Raw genomic sequence first — 18,307 nt, forward strand, 5'->3', positions numbered from 1 at the left:
CTTTCCAATGAACATGGCCATTTAAATCCGTTTTAACAAGACTCCCACTTGATATGAAACCAGTGATAAACAAAATTTCTTATTTGAACGAAAACCATCAAAAATTTTTAACTAAATGTTTTATACAATCTCCTTCCAAAAAATATAATTTATACATAAAGGAAACAAATATATTTGCAAATAAAATGTCTACTTTTATTTTTTTACATTCTACACCTTAGAAGTAGGTATTTATAAATCCTAAGTTGAAAAGACATCAATTTTTTTAAAAGGGGTTTATCTCTCACTGCCATCTTTATTTCAAAGTACTTACTCTACCACTGAATTCCAGCAGACTCTTAATTATTCAATGCAAATGAATTTTTGCCACTGGTTTAATATTAGCTTATAGAACAAAAACCAGTTTTTTGACATGATGCCTATACGTGCCACATTTTGATAGAGTCGTGTTTGGTTTAGAATTGGCATGTCATTACCTTCGTATTAGCTTAAGAAACAAAACAAGTCTTGTGACGTCAGCTCTTAAACATGCCCCTTTTCGACAAGAATTCATTTTTGTTTTGAAGCGGCCATGCCGCCTCAAACCTGTTTCAAACATGCCACAAAGCGGCTGATCCTGTTTTCGACCGACCCTCTCTAATCAAGTATGGCTATTCCGAGTTTTGGCTCACTTTAGAATAAATAATTTGAACTAAAGGATTTTAATACCCTAGGACTCAAGCCTTGACTAGCTATTCAAGTGTAACTCTTTCAATTTGAAATGTTCGATAGCGCTAAACTAAAACAATCCCATTTTCTTTGTGAGCGGCGTGGACTATAGAGGAAAAGTCCTGGACAACGGACACACACGCAATATAAGATTAGCCAACCCTGAAGAGAGCTATTGGAAGGGTTTATAATAATAAGAATTACAACGTTTTCTCTTTTTATTTTATTTAACAATAAATTTAGTTGTTACGGGATTTTTGAGTACCAATTCTTGTTAACACTTTCAGTCCTACAAAATAGGGCGATCTTACAATACTGAGGCCAATTAAGAATGGAGGCTGATAATCCTTAATCCCAAGACTATAATTTAAAAGAATGTAACGAAATACGTTGGAAACTAGAGGACAGGAATGGTATGACTGAGGGAATAACCCTAAAAGTTAATCCTAATAGATGGATTATACCAAAATGAAACCTGTAAAAGGGAAATTTTTTATTGTTTGTATATATAGCATAGTTTTATTGTTTGATAAATAGCATAGTTTGATACATTATCAAACTATGCTGCAAGAAATCAAGATGACTTCTGGAAGTGAAAGAAAAGGCTCTTTAAGAAAGTCTTGTAAAATTTCTAGGGGCCCAGTTTTTCCACTCCTCTTCAATACGACACTGCTTACTTTGTCTGTAAGCTCTTATCCCCATTTTATGGTTAGAAATCAATATCAACAGACTTTTACAAAGTCACATAGCACGATAGCTTGCTTAATACACCGAAACCAATGAATCACTGCAATAACATGAGGTTAAATACAGACAGACCGGCAGCAAGTCTCGATGCCAGCAGTTCTTTCATTATTGGAGCGCCATCGACTTATTAGAGTGGCGTTGGGGTCTATTGCTGACCCTAAAACGAAGCTAAAGCAAATTTGTTTCCCAGATTTTCTTACCGAAATTCCAGTTCGTCGGTTTCCTCAAAAATGTTCGAAGTTTGAATACTTGTTCCCGAATTTTTAAAGTCGAGAATAGAACCGCTACAATGCCCTGTGTTGCCACTTATATTGCATTTTGCAGCATAATACCGCAATTTTGAGAGAAATGACGCACTTTTTCCTAATCATACAGTATACCACAACAATACGGCGAAATGAATTTGATCAGCGTATTTATTCCGCGAAATGACTCATCACTTAATTTATACTAAGTAATGTCACCGTAAGGGATCAGGGACAAATGTTTGCTCTCCACTTTCTAATGATATATGGCTGGACAGGTTACTGTGAAACTCGCGAGAATTCTAACAAGTAATTAACGTGCTTCCAAGAGCAAATATCTTACATATCAGTTAGGTGGCTGAATGAAAGTAATTTTCAACCATTAATATGGTAAAGGTGTACAGACACTGCAAAGCAGAGCGAATATTTTACTAGAATTGAGTAAATAAGTAGTCCTGGGCTATCCTATCTTGCTTCTTTTGGGCATTACCTTTCCACTTTTACCGCCGAATAGACTGAATAGTGTACAGTAAAAGAAGCTCATGTAAATATGTGTGAAATTCAGAAAGCAGAACAATGGTTAAGAAATAAAAATGCTATTTCGTTTAGAACTTAATACTGTGTTCACATATAGGCTAGCACTCATTTCCTGTAGAACATGCATTCCAAAATGTAGAAAATTATCTATTGTTTAATTTCTTCCTGATTTCTTATTACATATTGTTCATTCAAATCAAATGTGAATGCAAAGTTGCAGAGGTGCTGTCCAGAGGAAGCAGGTTATAAACCACTTATTATTCTTTTAGCCTAGGCTGTTTTATGGTTCCATTGGGCAGCCCATCTGTAACCTTTATTGTCAGAGGTTAATGAAAATACATGGATCGCTTCGTTTTCTCAGACTCTGCCACTTGTTCCTCGCTTTTTCCAACAACGAAAAGGAGACTATTATTGAAGCAAGGCACGTCTCATTTATTTTTTAACATGATATACACAGTATTGATCACAGTTCAAAGAGACAACACCTAGTTAGCTAAGAGGATTATACATTGAAATCTAGTTTGCTTTGAACTTGACCCAGTTTTCATCAGCATTCATTCCGCTAACATCTAAATACACAGGCAGTGAAATAACTTGAAAACTACTACTACTAACAACTCACCGCAGCACCAAGCCGCCTGAGGCCAACACAGCTACGCACGATCCTCCTCCACCCCAGTCTATTCAAAGACTCCATTTTTACACCCTCCCACAAAGTTTCCAGTTCCTTTAAATCTTTCTTTATGACGTCCTACCACCCCAGACGGGGATGACCTGCTTTCCTTTTAGCCCTAGATGGTTGGCCGAAAAGAACAATCTTCGGCAATCTGTCATCCTTCATCCGCACAACGTCCCCTAACCACCTCAACCTTTCTGTCATTATAGCCCTAGAGAGCGGTATTGAACCACATTTTTTGTATAGCCTATTGTTTGAAATACGGTCAGTTAGCCGAGTACTTTGAAGAATCCTTAAACAATTTCTCTGGAAAACATCAAGGAAATCTTCATCCACTTCTCAGAGCGTCCATGCTTCAGAGGCACATTTGACCACTGTCATCACTATAGCTTCTAATATTCTAATCTTGGTTTGTAGACTTATCTTCCGGATTAATTATGACTTCTGTTAATTTATCTGAAACTCTACAAGAAATTAATTGAAAACTGAGCGGAATAGAAATAGTTTCATCGCAGGTTCAAGAACTTAGAAACGACCTATCTGCTATTTTGTCGCGAATTGATTCGACAGTAGAGAAGTTCTTGGAGGATACGTCACAATTGAAGAAAGATTACCTAAGTTTGCAAGCTGAAATGTCGGCTACTAATGTAAAATTGCAAAGACTAGAAAATGAGTCTAAAAAGTGTAATTTGGTCCTGTATAATTTCGATCCTACAAACAGAGGTTCATTGTTACGAGAAGATGTAATGAAAGCACTCAACTTACATGTGCCAAATTTAGGGCTGAAAATGATGGACATTAGAGACATTTTTCGGCTAAACGCTAAACAAGACACGCGATCGGTGTTGGTTAAGTTTACAAGCGGTTACATTCGTGATACTATATTGCGTTGAAGTGTGCACCTGAAAAGGGTGATTCTTGGCGTTAGTCCCGATTATACAAAGCGTGAACTGTCTATCCATAACCGCCTAAAGCCTTTTCTTGAACGGGCTAGAGGAGAAAATCGAGAAGTAGGACTTAGAGGGATGAAGTTGTATATTGGTCAACAGTGTTTTACGTATAGCTTTGATAAGCAGTCTGTAGTTGAGGCTACGAATGCCCCTAATATAGAGTCATCAGCGAGTACCATGACCCATTTTAAGGAAAATTTTGTACAAAAGTTTCACCGTGAACCTGGGTCTTTATCAGTGCCACAAAAACGTTTAGTAAAGAGTTTGGCTTCTGAAAATAATTGGTTTAACCTGGAAGAACCTTGCAATTCAAGATCGCGTTCTTGATCTTCATCCTCAATTCAATCTTTCTTTAGTGTAGTGGAGGAGCTTAGTCGTGATAACGAAATAAATGGGGTGAACAGTGAAACTCCTGTTATTAAAAAAGGCTCCATATCAACTTTTGTCGGGCCTGTGGTGGCTCCCAAACGTAACAGCCAACAAATTATTAGCCCAGATGACCACCTAAGACAGAAGAGCAAGTCGGTTAGAGCTGACGACCCTAATAACATGGAGCCTAGGCGGCTATTTAATCCGTCACAATTCATTGGCTCATTAGTAGAAACGTGGCTGGAAAAACAGGAGAGAATAGAAGGTTTTTCTTATTTTGGATCACAAAGAAAGCGATCGCAGAATGGTAGAACTTATGGAGGAGTGGCATTATTGATAACGAATAGATGGCGAAATGTATCTCGGTTGAAAAGTGTTTCATGTAATCTAGTATGGGTGCGAGTATCTTTAGGTAGTAACTCGTTTATCTTTTGTTCAGTGTATTTACCACCGGAAACTAGCACTTTTAAGGATGAAGATACCTGGGAGATATCAGAAAATGATATGGATTGTTTTTCAGAACAGTTTCCGTCCGATTATTTTATTTTTCGAGGGGATTTTAACGGATGTACAGGGGAAAACGAAGGAGCCCGTGAGGAGGAGGTGAATCTCGAACTAAAAAAAATGAATGGATTTTATATGATTGAGCTGTCAGTTATGAGGAGGACGAGTAAGGACGGTCATCGGAGAAAGAATAATTGGGGTAAAAAATTATTGGATTATTGTGGTAAGCAGAATTTGGTTATTTTGAATGGGAGGACAGGGAAGGATAAAGGAGTTGGGTATTTTACATGTTTTTCGGGTGGATCTCCAAGTGTTATAGATCATGGGGTCGTTAGTCTGGGGCTTCTTTCTTGTTGTGTGGATTTTGAGGTAATGGCGCTTGCTGGGTCGGATCCCCTGCCTATTAGAGTTGAATTAGGAGGGGGAGGATGGGCTGAGAGCCGGAAAAGGAAGTTTGGGGTTAAGGGAAAGATGGGTAATGAGCTTGAATGGGGGGAAGGTTTAAGGTTTGATAATGATAGTGAGGAGAAGTTGAAAAAGGTACTAGTTGAAGTTAGAGGGCTGGATTCATTTATTCATAAGAGTGAGGATATGGCAAGGGAAGGGGATATAGCAGGTTCTGTTGATTTTTTGCCGAGGGTTTTGCACAAGATAGGAACTAAGGTGGCACGTAGGAGAAATAATGGTGGAATTACTGGTATGATGAGTTTTTTTATAAGGAATGTGAGGAAAAGAAGAAGGTGGTTTTAGTACCTTTTAGATTGCTTAAGGCTAGTAGTACAGTTGATCTGGAAAATAATTTGCAGGTTCTTAGGGACAAGCGAAGGGGATATAAAAGGCTACTTAAGTTGAAGAAGAGACGTTTTGAAGAGGAAGAGAGCCAAAAAAGACGGGAGAAATTTAGCGTGAATGATACAATGGAGTTCTGGAAGTTAACTAGTAAATCAACAGAAAATAGAAGGTTGACTGATTCAGTCCCTCACGCCGATACCTGGCCAGAATACTTAGAAAACAAAAACTAAAAGAGATATACACCGAAGAGGACGAAGAGAGAGCTGATGAGGAGATGAATAGCTAAGAAGAGACTGCCGATTTTGAGTTGGATTCAGAGGACGCTAAACTACTGGAGCCACTTGGACAGGAGGAAATATGGCACGCCTTGAAAAGCATGAGAGGGAACTCAGCACCGGGCATTGACGGAGTACCAACTAAGCTGTTGAAATGGTCAAGAGCATGGATACTGCCAGTGCTTGCATTGATATTCTCGGCAATTCTAAGTACACCTCTATGGCCGCAAAATTGGCAGATATCGATTATGATCCCATTATTTAAGAAAGGAGAAAGAAACCTGCACAAGAACTACAAGGGGATAAGTTTATGAAGTTCTATCACTAAGTTATTTTGTAGAGTTCTGTCTAATAGGATCGATAAATGGTTGCATTATAAAGGTATGTTAATTGAATGTCAGGCAGGGTTTAGGGAAAACTATAGTACAATTGATCAAATATTTTGTTTACAGGTTTAGTTAGTAAATATACGAGGCATAGAAAAAATAGGCTATATACTGCGTTTTTGGACATTAGGGGAGCATTTGATGAAGTTTCCAGGAGTATGTTGAAAGGGGTGTTGGTGAAATTAGGATTGTCAATTAGGTTAGTAGAAGTTATAATGAAAATGTATGAGGTGGTTAAAGTAGTAGTGAAGGTAGGTATTTCTTATTCTAGGCCAGTTTTCAGCAAGGTAGGCCTTAAACTGGGGTGCACTCTATCATAGCGTTTATTTTCTCTTTTTATTAATGATATTGAAGTGTATTTTAGAAATGGAAATGTCCCTATGTTGAAATTAATGTCGCTGGAGCTCTTTTGTTTATTATTTGCAAATGACATAGTATTGCTTGCGAAATCGGCTCCGGATTTGCAAAAGATGTTAGAGATTTTGGATAGTTATCTGGGGAGTAAAAATTAGTTTTAAATATCGATAAATCAGTTATATTAGTTTTTGGAAAAGAAAGAAGGGAAAAGAATAAGTTTTATTTTAAAGGGAAAGAGATGAAAGAAGTTAAGGATTTTATTTATTTGGAATGTAAATTCACATGTTCAGGGAGATGGAGTGATCAGGTTCAAATAGCTAGTTGGAAGGGTCAGAAGGCTTCATGGGCGTTATTGAAGAGTCCTCTTAGGCATCTAGGACCGGCAGATATTAAGCTACAGAAGAGAATTTTTGAGATAAAGGTAGGCCCAGTATTCAGTTACGGTGGGGAAGTTTAGGGGTTTGTAAAAGGGAACAAAACAGAAAGAATTTATTTAGGACATTTCAGGAAACTTTTAGGGATAAGTGGGAAATTTAATAATCTGGTGTTAAAGGGTGATCTAGGATTGTTTTCCTTGAGGGTAAAAAGATTGGTTAGAATGATAGGATACTGGGAAAAGGTGATTGGTTTACAGAATAAGAGGTTAGTAAATGCAGCGTATCTGGAGGTGTTGCATGATAGAGGGAAAAGTTCATGGGCTTCCCAGGTGAAATCAATCTTAAATAGTTGCGGGTTGTCAGGTGTTTGGAATGAAGGGAAGGGGATACGACTGGAAGTAGGAAATGTAGCAAAATTAGTAAAGAGTGTGCTTAAAGATCGGGAGATTCAGAAATGGCAGTGTGAAGTCGCAGCCTCGGTGTCCCCCGGCGTTTACCGGCAATGGAAGGAGGTCTGGGGATATGATATATATTTTAAAGTGAGTTTAAATAGTGAAGAAATTAAGTGGTATATATCAGGAAGTAGTAATTTTTCGGCACTAGGAGAAAGGAGAAAGTAATTAGGGAAGATAAGGGCAATTGATGGTCCTTGCTCATGCCCTCTGTATGGAGAAAATGTTGAGGATCTGCTTCACTTCATGGCACTTTGTCCCAAATTTCAGGATTCAAGGAAAAAAAATTATTTTTTGATAATGTGGGGACAAGTGAGTGGTTGGTTTCAGTAATAAGATCAAAAATTATGGAACAATAAGAATGATTGCAAAATATATAAAATTGGGTATGTCACATAGAGATAGGTTTTTGTAAAGGGGGTGGGGGGAGTGTTGAAATTATTGTTGTATGTGTGTAAGTTGTTTTCTTGTTTGTTATTTTTTGTAGTCATGGCCCTTGATAGATGTAACATACATCTATTTATGTATGTTAGTTTAATGGTATTGTGTGATTTATTATGTTGTGTATTTTTGCGTTGTTATATTTATGTAGGCTACTATGCTTTGCTATGAGTGTTATAATCATGTGCTATTATTTTGTGTGATTTTCCATTGTTTTGCCATGGCCCAAAGAGGCTTTTATTGCAATAAATATCTATCTATGTATGTTAGTTTAATGGTATTGTGTGATTTATTATGTTGTGCATTTTTGCGTTGTTATATTTATGTAGGCTACTATACTTTGCTATGAGTGTTATAATCATGTGCTATTATTTTGTGTGATTTTCCATTGTTTTGCCATGGCCCAAAGAGGCTTTTATTGCAATAAATATCTATCTATCTATCTATCTATACCTATTCGGCTACTGACAACTTGCTGAAGTCCGTGAAAATTATGGCATGGCCGGATTTACTGAGCGATGCTAGTCTGATTAGAATAAAAGCAACCGCCATTGCTAAACAGACTCAGGCATTTCGTTTTCAATCAAAGCTTCTTGTCAACCTAAAAACTAACTTTTTTTCAGTGGATATTGACTAGAAAATAAATAAGTCTATAGCCGAACAACTCTGTTTGTGTCAGTGTCTGTAAAATCATAATGTATTTACTGGTAAATTTACTCGCTCTGTTAGAGTTTAATCATGGATCAGTATCTGTTATTTTCAGTCAGCTAGTTGGAGGGACAGACTATGCTAAGAAGACGGGCGTTCCCATACAGAACTATAAAATAAAAGTTCAAAATAGGGATAAAATCCTTTGTAAAAGACAGTGTATAGAAAATTCACAAAAATACCAGATATTTCGGTCACATATACAGTGACCGATATGCATTTTAATAACTTAGCAGTTATTAAAATGCCCTGGCTGCAAGTCATGATTGTAAAAAACAAATCTAATAGTCCGGAAGATTTATGCAAAAAAACTTGCAATCACTTTTAACACAGTGCAAAATGACAAGATGTATATAGAAATGGATATATACGAGTTTTCACTCAGGTGGAACAATATATATTCCTTGCTTTGGCTCCCATCTGTTGGCTTTCCGTTGAAAACCCTACAAGGTGTATTCTCGGGTTGTTGGATAATCACACGTTGTATTGAGATTCTTTTGTTATTAAAGGTCCATCACATGTGAACATCAAACCAATTCTAGATCGTTTTCACTTCTCTGAAAAGATAAATGCCTTCCTCTATTTTTGTACCCGTCTAGTCACGAGCTAAGAGTTACTAGTCATCAGTAATTATTATTGTGCTATACCTTTGGCTTATGGAATAAGGCAAAGATGGACCAGCAATGGCAAATCATATCGAGTGTAACTTTGTCTAAAGGTTTGAATCTTGAAAATTTGAAAGACTCTGATATAGTAGTGTTTTGGTGCATATCCTTACGCTAAAATCTAACACTGGAGCAGCAATGTTACCAAACGTTTCAAAATTGATACAATACTTTTTTCATTGCCAGTATCAAATTTCATTGCTGAGCGCCTTTTTTGTTTTTTAGAGAAAGTCAAAACTGACATGCAAAGTCATCTTAGTTCAATAAAACATCAGGAAAATTATCTTAGTTCAATAAAACGTCAGCAAAATCATCTTAGCTCAATGAAACGTCAGCAGCTTCACTTGCTAACTCTTTCGTTGACTTTAAAAGCAGGACGTTGTCAGAACCGTCAGCAAAAAGGTAGGTCAAGCCATGACAACGGGGCGTTATAACTGGGACTTGTTAAACGTGTATTTCAAGTGAATGGTACAACAACCTCAAGTAACAAGTACTGCTGTGAATCAAAATGTTTTGTATAGTGTGGCCAATGTAGGTCTTGACAAGCATGACCATGCTATCTGATATCAAATAAGATTTGTCTTCCTATGTGAATGGTTCCTTTTATTGTTTTGCTATCCTTAATATGATAATTGGCGTTAAAATCTAGTCGTGATCATAGTAAAGCTATTTTCCCATCTCTATTTTCAGACAATGCCGCATCTCTGGGGTCATTATACATTATTTCTCCCATAAAATCTGCAAGAGTTACTTTTGGTATAAAGAATGACCTTGAAGTCACCACAAACCCATTAAGTGCACATGAAGCAAGATGCAATCTTTTCAAGCCTAGTTCTCATGTCTCCAAATACCTTAAACATTTGATTTCGATCAAACATTTTAACTAGGGCTTGTCCCGGTGATGGAGTCAAGCTTCAGTAAAAGAAGGAGGGGGGGGGTCAAGAATTAAATTTTCGAATATATGTCTTGGGTACTTATGTAAACAAGGGTTTCACTACCTTTTTTACTTTGAGACGAGGGAAAGAGTAAAAATATGTTGACAAATCAAAAGCCGAACCATGCTGAGGTTTTTTTTTAAGCAAGTAAATAATATGCTCTCACGAAAAGTTGAAAACTATAGAAAAGCATCTCTAAAAATTGTATTATTCTTTACATTATTTTTTTTAGATATATTTTAAGGAAGTAAGTTGTGTAATAACTGCTTTTGTAGCGCAAAGCATCTAAAATTAAAAGAGGAAAAAAATTAGCATTTGGTTCAAGAATGTCATTTTGCATATTTGCTGAGCCAGTAAAAACCTTTAAATCTAGAATTCTCTTCTTTTGGAGTGCGTCAAACTGTCTACTTTTTTTAACAAAAAAATGTGGCGGAGGACTCGAAGTGAAGACTGGCACACTTGTCTCTTTTTTTTCGTTTTCAAGGCCGGTATATCAGAGGGTCCAAAAATAGAAAATGAGACAAAATCACAGTATACACAGTATTTCTGGAGAAAGAGCCGAATATAAGACAAAAATTGACGAAACTTTTAACCTAGTTTCCTTCTTCTTCTTCTATTTGACAGCAGGCGGGCTTTTCAGTAATACTATTTAGCCCTTTTCCTTTTGCTTCACTCTGAGGGCTACAGAGCTACAGGCTTGATTGCTTCTTATGTTCTAGATATTTTCAGGTATCATTCAGTAGATCTTTCGACTCTAGGAGTTCAAATATAAGAGGATAGATGTCGATTTCTATGCTCTGTGTGCAGGTATAGTTGGCTAGGCTCTTGGCTGATAGTGAGATTTTGTGATGTTTGAAGCATTTTAACAGTTTACAAAGCAAGGTATGTTGTGCAGACGTTAGCATATTACATTCAAATAGGCAATAGTTTAAAACAGAAAACAATAGATTATCCTGCTTCCAATTTTCTAGAGCGGATGGTCTGGACGAGCTATTAGTGATGAAGAACGGTTGAGAGAGCTATAAAGTGGGGAAAAGATATGAATTTATCATTGGGGACTGTTTTTCACTTTTATGTATGGAGTGAGTATCTGGGGTATGCCTCTTTTCATTTTTATTCAATCTTTCTTATTCAAAGTTCATGGCAAAATCTACCAGTTAAAGAAATAATAAAGAATAGTATCTATTTGCTAGAAAAGTAGCAAGGAATTAATTGCTTCTAAAATGCAAATTTTTGTTGACAAAGTGGCAAAGTATTTGCAATACGGGTATCAAAATATACCATAAATAATGCCTTGTTTCGGTAGAGACGATACCGCAAAAACCCGCTTTTTTCGTCGACCGGCACTGATTTTTCGTATTCGTCGAGTGGCAACATTGTCATTGCCCCTCTGATCACATTTGCAAAAGAAACAAAAGCAGACTCAGGGATTTTAGGAATTTGCCCCATCAAAAATCTCAATGGTAATCTAGGGTAGGCTACTAACCGAACCTGCTTTCAATAGAGATAACAAAAACATTTCTTGTGCATTAGAAATCTCTGAGGATGAGCCAAAAATAAATTGGCTACAGTTGGGGCTATTGAAAAGGAAACATTTCTGAAAACAGCTCTAAAAAATCTTAAAATAGCCTATTTACTTACATCAGGTAAGGCTTAGGTAAAATTCTACTTTAGTTACTTTTGGCTATCTTGGAAAGGAGTTGGGTTAGGAAAATGAAACTTTCAGGGATGGATGTACATGCTAAGGTTTGTCCCGGGACGGTACTTTGAAGTACCTACCTCCACTCATCCCCCCCCTCTATATAATGGTAAATTACTGCACATTACTAGTTGTTTTTAAGTCATATTTCATCCTATATTACTATCATAAATATAAATCACTGCTTACCTCACACAACTTCTGCTTTTAACCTTGTTCATTAAAATATATTCCAAAATCCTATTTAAATCCTAAGCCATTTAATTTTCAAACCATGCGGACTTTCTTTATGGTATATGAAACCCAGTTAGTTGTGATGTCACACTTGCCTTATCAGACACCCTTACCCTTAAGGGTAGCAGGCACATGCCAAACAACTGTTGATAAGACCATTTAAACTGTATTAATTAGGGAAAGGATTTCACAAGAGAGATCAGTAAAAATAACCTAATCCTTTTTAGAGGACAAATTATGTCATAGGAAGATGTTTAGGAAGCATTAATAGATAGAGTGCTAAAAACATCAGAATCGACTTCAGAGGACACGTTATATCACGGTAAGAGGTTTTTAAAATCCCCCTTCCCCCCAAACTCAAAATTTACAAAATTTTACTTTAGAAGCTTTTAAATATTTCTAAAGCACTAATAGATAGAGCGCTACAAGTTTCAGAATTGACTTCAGAGGACACGTTATATCACGGGAAGAGGGTTTTAAAATCCCCCTTCCCCCCTAACTCAAAATTTTATTTTAAAAGCTTTTTAAATATTTCTAAAGCACTAATAGATAGAGTGCTAAAAACATCAGAATCGACTTCAGAGGACACGTTATATCACGGGAAGTGGGTTTGAAAATCCCCCTTCAACCCAAAATAAAAATTTTAAAAAATTATACTTAAGAAGCTTTTTAAATATTTCTAAAGCGCTAAGACATAGAGTGCTAAAATCATCAGAATCGACTTCAGAGGACACGTTATATCAAGGGAAGAGGTTTTGAAAATCCCCCTTCCTCCCAATCTCAAAATTTTCAAAAATTCTTATTTATTATGTTTTTTAAATATTTCTAAAGCACTAATAGATAGAGCGCTACAAGTTTCAGAATCAACTTCAGAGGACACGTTATATCACGGGAAGAGGGTTTTAAAATCCCCCTTCCCCCCAAACTCAAAATTTCCAAAATTTTAATTTAGAATCTTTTAAATATTTCTAAAGCACTAATAGATAGAGCACTAAAAGTTTCAGAATGGACTTCAGAGGACACGTTATATCAGGGGAAGAGGGTTTTAAAATCCCCCTTCCACCCTAACTCAAAATTTTCCAAAATTATACTTTATAAGCTTTTTAAATATTTCTAAAGCACTAATAGATAGAGAGCTAAAAACATCAGAATCGACTTCAGAGGACACGTTATATCACGGGAAGTTGTTTTGAAAATCCCCCTTCCTCCCAAACTCAAAATTTTCCAAAATTCTACTTTAGAAGCTTTTTAAATATTTCTAAAGATCTAAGACATTGATTGCTAAAAACATCAGAATTGACTTCAGAGGACACTTTATATCACGGGAAGAGGGTTTGAAAATCCCCCTTCCCCCCTAACTCAAAAATTTCAAAAATTATTCTTTATAAGCTTTTTTAATTATTTCTAAAGAACTATTCGATAGAGAGCTACAAGATTCAGAATCGACTTCAGAGGACACGTTATATCACGGGAAGAGGGTTTTAAAATCCCCCTTCCCCCCAAACTCAAAATTTTCAAAAATTCTATTTTATAATCTTTTTTAATTATGTATAAAGCTCTAATAGAGAGATCACTACAAAAATCAGAATCGACTTCAGAGGACACGGTCTCTCATAGGACAAGGTTTTTAAAACCCCCCTACGCCCCAAGCTCAAAATTTTCTAAAATTCTACTTTAGAAGCTTTTTATATATTTCTCCAGCGCTAAAACATAGAGTGCTACGGGAAGAGGGTTTGAACATCCTCCTTCAAGGAGGATTTTCAAAGCACTCTACGGGAAGAGGTTTTGAAAATCCTCCTTCCCCCCACACTCAAAATTTTCCAAAATTCTACTTTAGAAGGTTTTTTAAATATTTCTAAAGCGCTAAGACATAGAGCGCTAGAAATATCGGAATCGGCTTCAGAGGAAAAATTATGTTATGGGAAGATGTTTTTGAAATCCCCCTTCCCCCAAACTCAAAATTTTCCAAAACTTTACTTTCGAAGCTTTTTTCAATAGTTCTAAAGCGCTAAGACATAGAGTGCTAAAAACATCAGAATCGACTTCAGAGGACACGTTATATCACGGGAAGAGGGTTTGAAAATCCCCCTTCCACCCAATCTCAAAATTTTCCAAAATTCTACTTTAGAAGCTTTTTAAATATTTCTAAAGCGCTAAGACATAGAGTGCTAAAAACATCAGAATCGACTTCAGAGGACACGTTATATCACGGGAAGAGGTTTTTAAAATCCCCTTCCCCCCAAACTCAAAAATTTCCAAAATTTTACTTTAGAAGCATTTTTAAATATTTCTAAAGCACTAATAGATAGAGCGCTACAAGTTTCAGAATCAACTTCAGAGGACACGTTATATCACGGGAAGAGGTTTTTAAAATCCCCCTTCATCCCTAACTCAAAAATTTCAAAAATTATAATTTCTTAGCTTTTTAAATATTTATATAGCTCTAAGACATCTAGAGCTAAAAACATCAGACTCGACTTCAGAGGACACGTTATATCACGGGACGTGGTTTTTAAAAGCCCCCTTCCCCCCAAACTCAAAAATTTCCAAAATTTTACTTTAGAAGCTTTTTTAAATATTTCTAAAGCACTAATAGATAGAGCGCTACAAGTTTCAGAATCGACTTCAGAGGACACGTTATATCACGGGAAGAGGGTTTTAAAATCCCCCTTCCCCCAAACTCAAAATTTCAATAATTTTACTTTAGAAGCTTTTAAATTTTTCTAAAGCAATAATAGATAGAGCACTACAAGTTTCAGAATTGACTTCAGAGGACACGTTATATCACGGGAAGAGGGTTTTAAAATCCCCCTTCCCCCCTAACTCAAAATTTTCCAAAATTTTATTTTATAAGCTTTTTAAATATTTCTGAAGCATTAATAGATAGAGTGCTAAAAACATCAGAATCAACTTCAGAGGACACGTTATATCACAGGAAGTGGTTTTGAAAATCCCCTTCCCCCCGCCCTCAAAATTTTCTTCTCGACTACAGTAGAATATTTTAATACAATTCCAATTTGCTAAATGATAGTGGGCTAAACACATCGGTATTAACTTAAATGGACACGCTATATAACGGGAAATAGTTTTTAAAATACCACTTCACATCACACACAAAAATTTTTAAAATTATACTTTAGGAGCTTTTTAAATATTTCTAAAGCACTAAGACATTGAGTGCTAAAAACATCAGAATCGACTTCAGAGGACACGTTATATCACGGGAAGAGGTTTTGAAAATCCCCCTTCCCCCCTAACTCAAAATTTTCTAAAATTCTACTTTAGGAGCTTTTTAAATATTTCTAAAGCGCTAAGACATAGAGCGCTACAAACATCAGAATCAACTTTAGAGGACAATTTATGTTATGGGAAGATGTTTTTTATGTCATTGGAAGATGTTTTTGAAATACCCATTACCCATTGAAATTTTGACAAAACAACATTTTACCTTAATTTTCAGTTATCAGATATCTTTTTCTCTGGCTTTAGTTCTGAAAATACAATTTCAGTTATTTGAGTAGAATTTTAAGTCATATCAATGTTTTATTTCCAAAATTTAGGAAATGTATTTGCATATATTTAAAACCTTATAAGTTGGGATTGAGAAAAATTTTGAAGCTGAAAACAATTTTGTTGTACTTCATTTAAACAGAAGATCTATTTTGCAAGGTTCCGTTGCTATAACTCACAAACTTTTAAAGGTTACTCAAAGTTTTAGAAATCCCCCTTACCATTCATCCCATTACCCCTTCATACTCTAAAATCTGTTTGATAATTTGAAATTTGAAAAGCCTTATTTTCCACGGGGGTATTTTTTTGGGGGGAGGGGGATTTTCCGTGAGGGTATTTCTCGTGGGGAGGGGGGGTATTTTCTGCGGGGAGGTATTTTCCGGGGGGATTTTCTGGCGGGTATTCGCCAAGAACCACAAATTTGATGGTATGAGTTTTATTAGGGGTTGTTTCCCCTTTTACGAAACTCAGACAAATTTGTTACACAGGCAATTTATCAACCAGATTTTAGAGTATTATTCCGGTGCAACACGTTGCAACGAAATGGTCAGCTTAGATTAGTATAAGCAGGGGCACCGCGAGCAGGTCGCTGACCACCGCCCCCACCCACCCCCTCCCCCGCTATCAAATCTCCTTTCAACTAACCTTCGCACCCTCGAAAGAAAATTTTTATATAAGTTCCAACATTTTTTACATATTTTAAATCGCGGATGTAAAAAAAGAAAAGCAAAATTTTTCAACATTATAGGATTAAGCTATTTGAATATGTTTTATGTGGTTACCCAACTCAAAATGTTAAGGGGTTTCCAAAAAAAATAATAAAAACGAATATAGATTATTTGTTACTTGTGCATTATAAATAGCCCACCACTATAGACTGTACAAGGAAACCAGACAAACGGGTATTTGTTAGACAAATGGATCGCAAAGCGTGATTTCTTATTGCGTTTACAATATTTAAACTGTTGTTTTTTTGTGTTTAGGGAGGGAAAAGGGTACCTGTGTTAGGTTATATATTTAATATATGCTATGATTTACCCCCCACCCCCTAATGTGCACATAGAAATCACGAAGATGTGTCTAAACCATTATATTTTAATACTATTTTATTTTATTTCATTACAATTAACAAAAAATATATAAATTCGTGTATAGTTGAGGATTATTTATAATTAACATTTAACAAATAATCTATAGTCAAATATTTAATTCTGCCCCCTCTCCCTATTTACACTTTAATAATGTCTTTTAGCTTCAAGAATGAAGATTGCTACACTAAACTATTTGGACAAAAACATTTGAATTGCTTTAAGAACAAATGGGGTTAGATACTGTAAATTGCCAAATTTTCTGTTACAACGTTTTAAACATTAATTAGTAAATAATACCCATAAAAAACAAATTAGTTGGGGTTATAAAGCTCCGATACATATTTCATGAAATGGTGCATTCTCGAGGAGATTGAATATTTTTTTTGAAATAGTGCTCTGCCAGATATCCTTCCATATGTTCTTCTCTTCTGCTATATCTGGGTATATTGTCTCAAACGTCACGCCAGTGTCTTTCGATGTTTTGTGTGTGAGCACCTGTTGCAGGGTCAACAAAATTTATGCTGTGGTTGATACGTAAATGCTGATAGCCCTGGCTAGCCAGGCAATCGTAGGCCCTCCAACAGTCGCTGATAATTGTTGTCCCTGGCAGGATTCGGTTTTGGATAATTCCCAACAACGTGGCACTACTTCTATCCGCACAGAAACCATGAATGAATTACCAGTTCCTCGCTCTATTCCACCAAATACCCATTTACCCTTGACAATCCGACCACTATTATATTTACGCTTCCCAAAATGGGCTTCATCTATCTCAACAATGACTCCTTCTCCTCCCAAAGGAGCAAAGTTTGAATGACATATGTATATACAAACCTCTCTGCAGAACTGGCTCCAATCCACAAAGGTTTGTTTACAACAAGTAACATTGTTGATCATGAAATCCTTCCTTGGAGGCGGTATTTGAAGCCAAATCATCAAAAAACGGAAATTTTCTAGCTCAGAAACGTGTGAACGAGCCATCCATGTTTTGTCATAGATCGATTTTGAAAAATTACACTTTACCTGAGAATATTCACGGCCACCTCGGATAGGTATAATCCTAGACTTCTGGCAACGGAACAAATTTCTATATTTTACGCAAATCTGGCCACAAATATCGCAATTCCTGCTTCTCAATAACATGCCATGGTTATAATACAACTCTAAGACTGCCTCAATAGTAGAAAATTGAACGATACCACCACAGAAATTTATTTCACAAAAATTGCAAGACATATCTCAATAATTGTCATTTACAGACTGAAGCTGTAACTCATAATATCTATTGCGGCTTTAATTAATTCTTTCATTGTTAAACAGCGGGAATAGTTGAACAAAGATAACAGTGAATTGGGTTATGAATATATTGGAAAGATAGGTCAACTTAGTATGGGTTTTTCCTGCATTTGAAATAGTCGCTTCTTAACAGTTGTATATATCCTCGTCGATTCTGATGTTTTTAGCACTCTATCTATTAGTGCTTTAGAAATATTTAAAAAGCTTTTAAAATAAAATTTTGGAAAATTTTGAGTTAGGGGGGAAGGGGGATTTAAAAAACCTCTTCCCGTGATATAACGTGTCCTCTGAAGTCGATTCTGAACCTTGTAGCTCTCTATCTATTAGTGCTTGAGAAATATATAAAAGCTTCT

At 36.1% G+C, this 18,307-nt stretch overlaps 1 protein-coding gene across 2 annotated transcripts in view; it reads left to right on the plus strand.

The window, feature by feature from the left end:
* The first annotated feature begins 11,507 nt into the window (after nucleotides 1-11,507).
* Nucleotides 11,508-18,307, plus strand: part of zetaCOP (COPI coat complex subunit zeta) — a 39,462-nt gene continuing 32,662 nt past the window's right edge. The window contains exon 1 of one of the 2 annotated variants that reach the window (XM_089090423.1): nucleotides 11,508-11,587. In XM_089090423.1, coding sequence (XP_088946549.1) covers nucleotides 11,585-11,587 — 3 coding nt within the window. In that variant the 5' untranslated portion in view covers nucleotides 11,508-11,584. Of the gene's footprint in view, nucleotides 11,598-18,307 lie in introns of both variants that reach the window. The other variant, XM_089090424.1, reaches the window with a different exon arrangement.

The sequence above is a fragment of the Artemia sp. Qi Xiang Cuo genome, chromosome 6, assembly GCF_049724085.1.
Source record: "Artemia sp. Qi Xiang Cuo chromosome 6, ASM4972408v1, whole genome shotgun sequence".
Lineage (NCBI taxonomy): Eukaryota > Metazoa > Arthropoda > Branchiopoda > Anostraca > Artemiidae > Artemia > Artemia sp. Qi Xiang Cuo.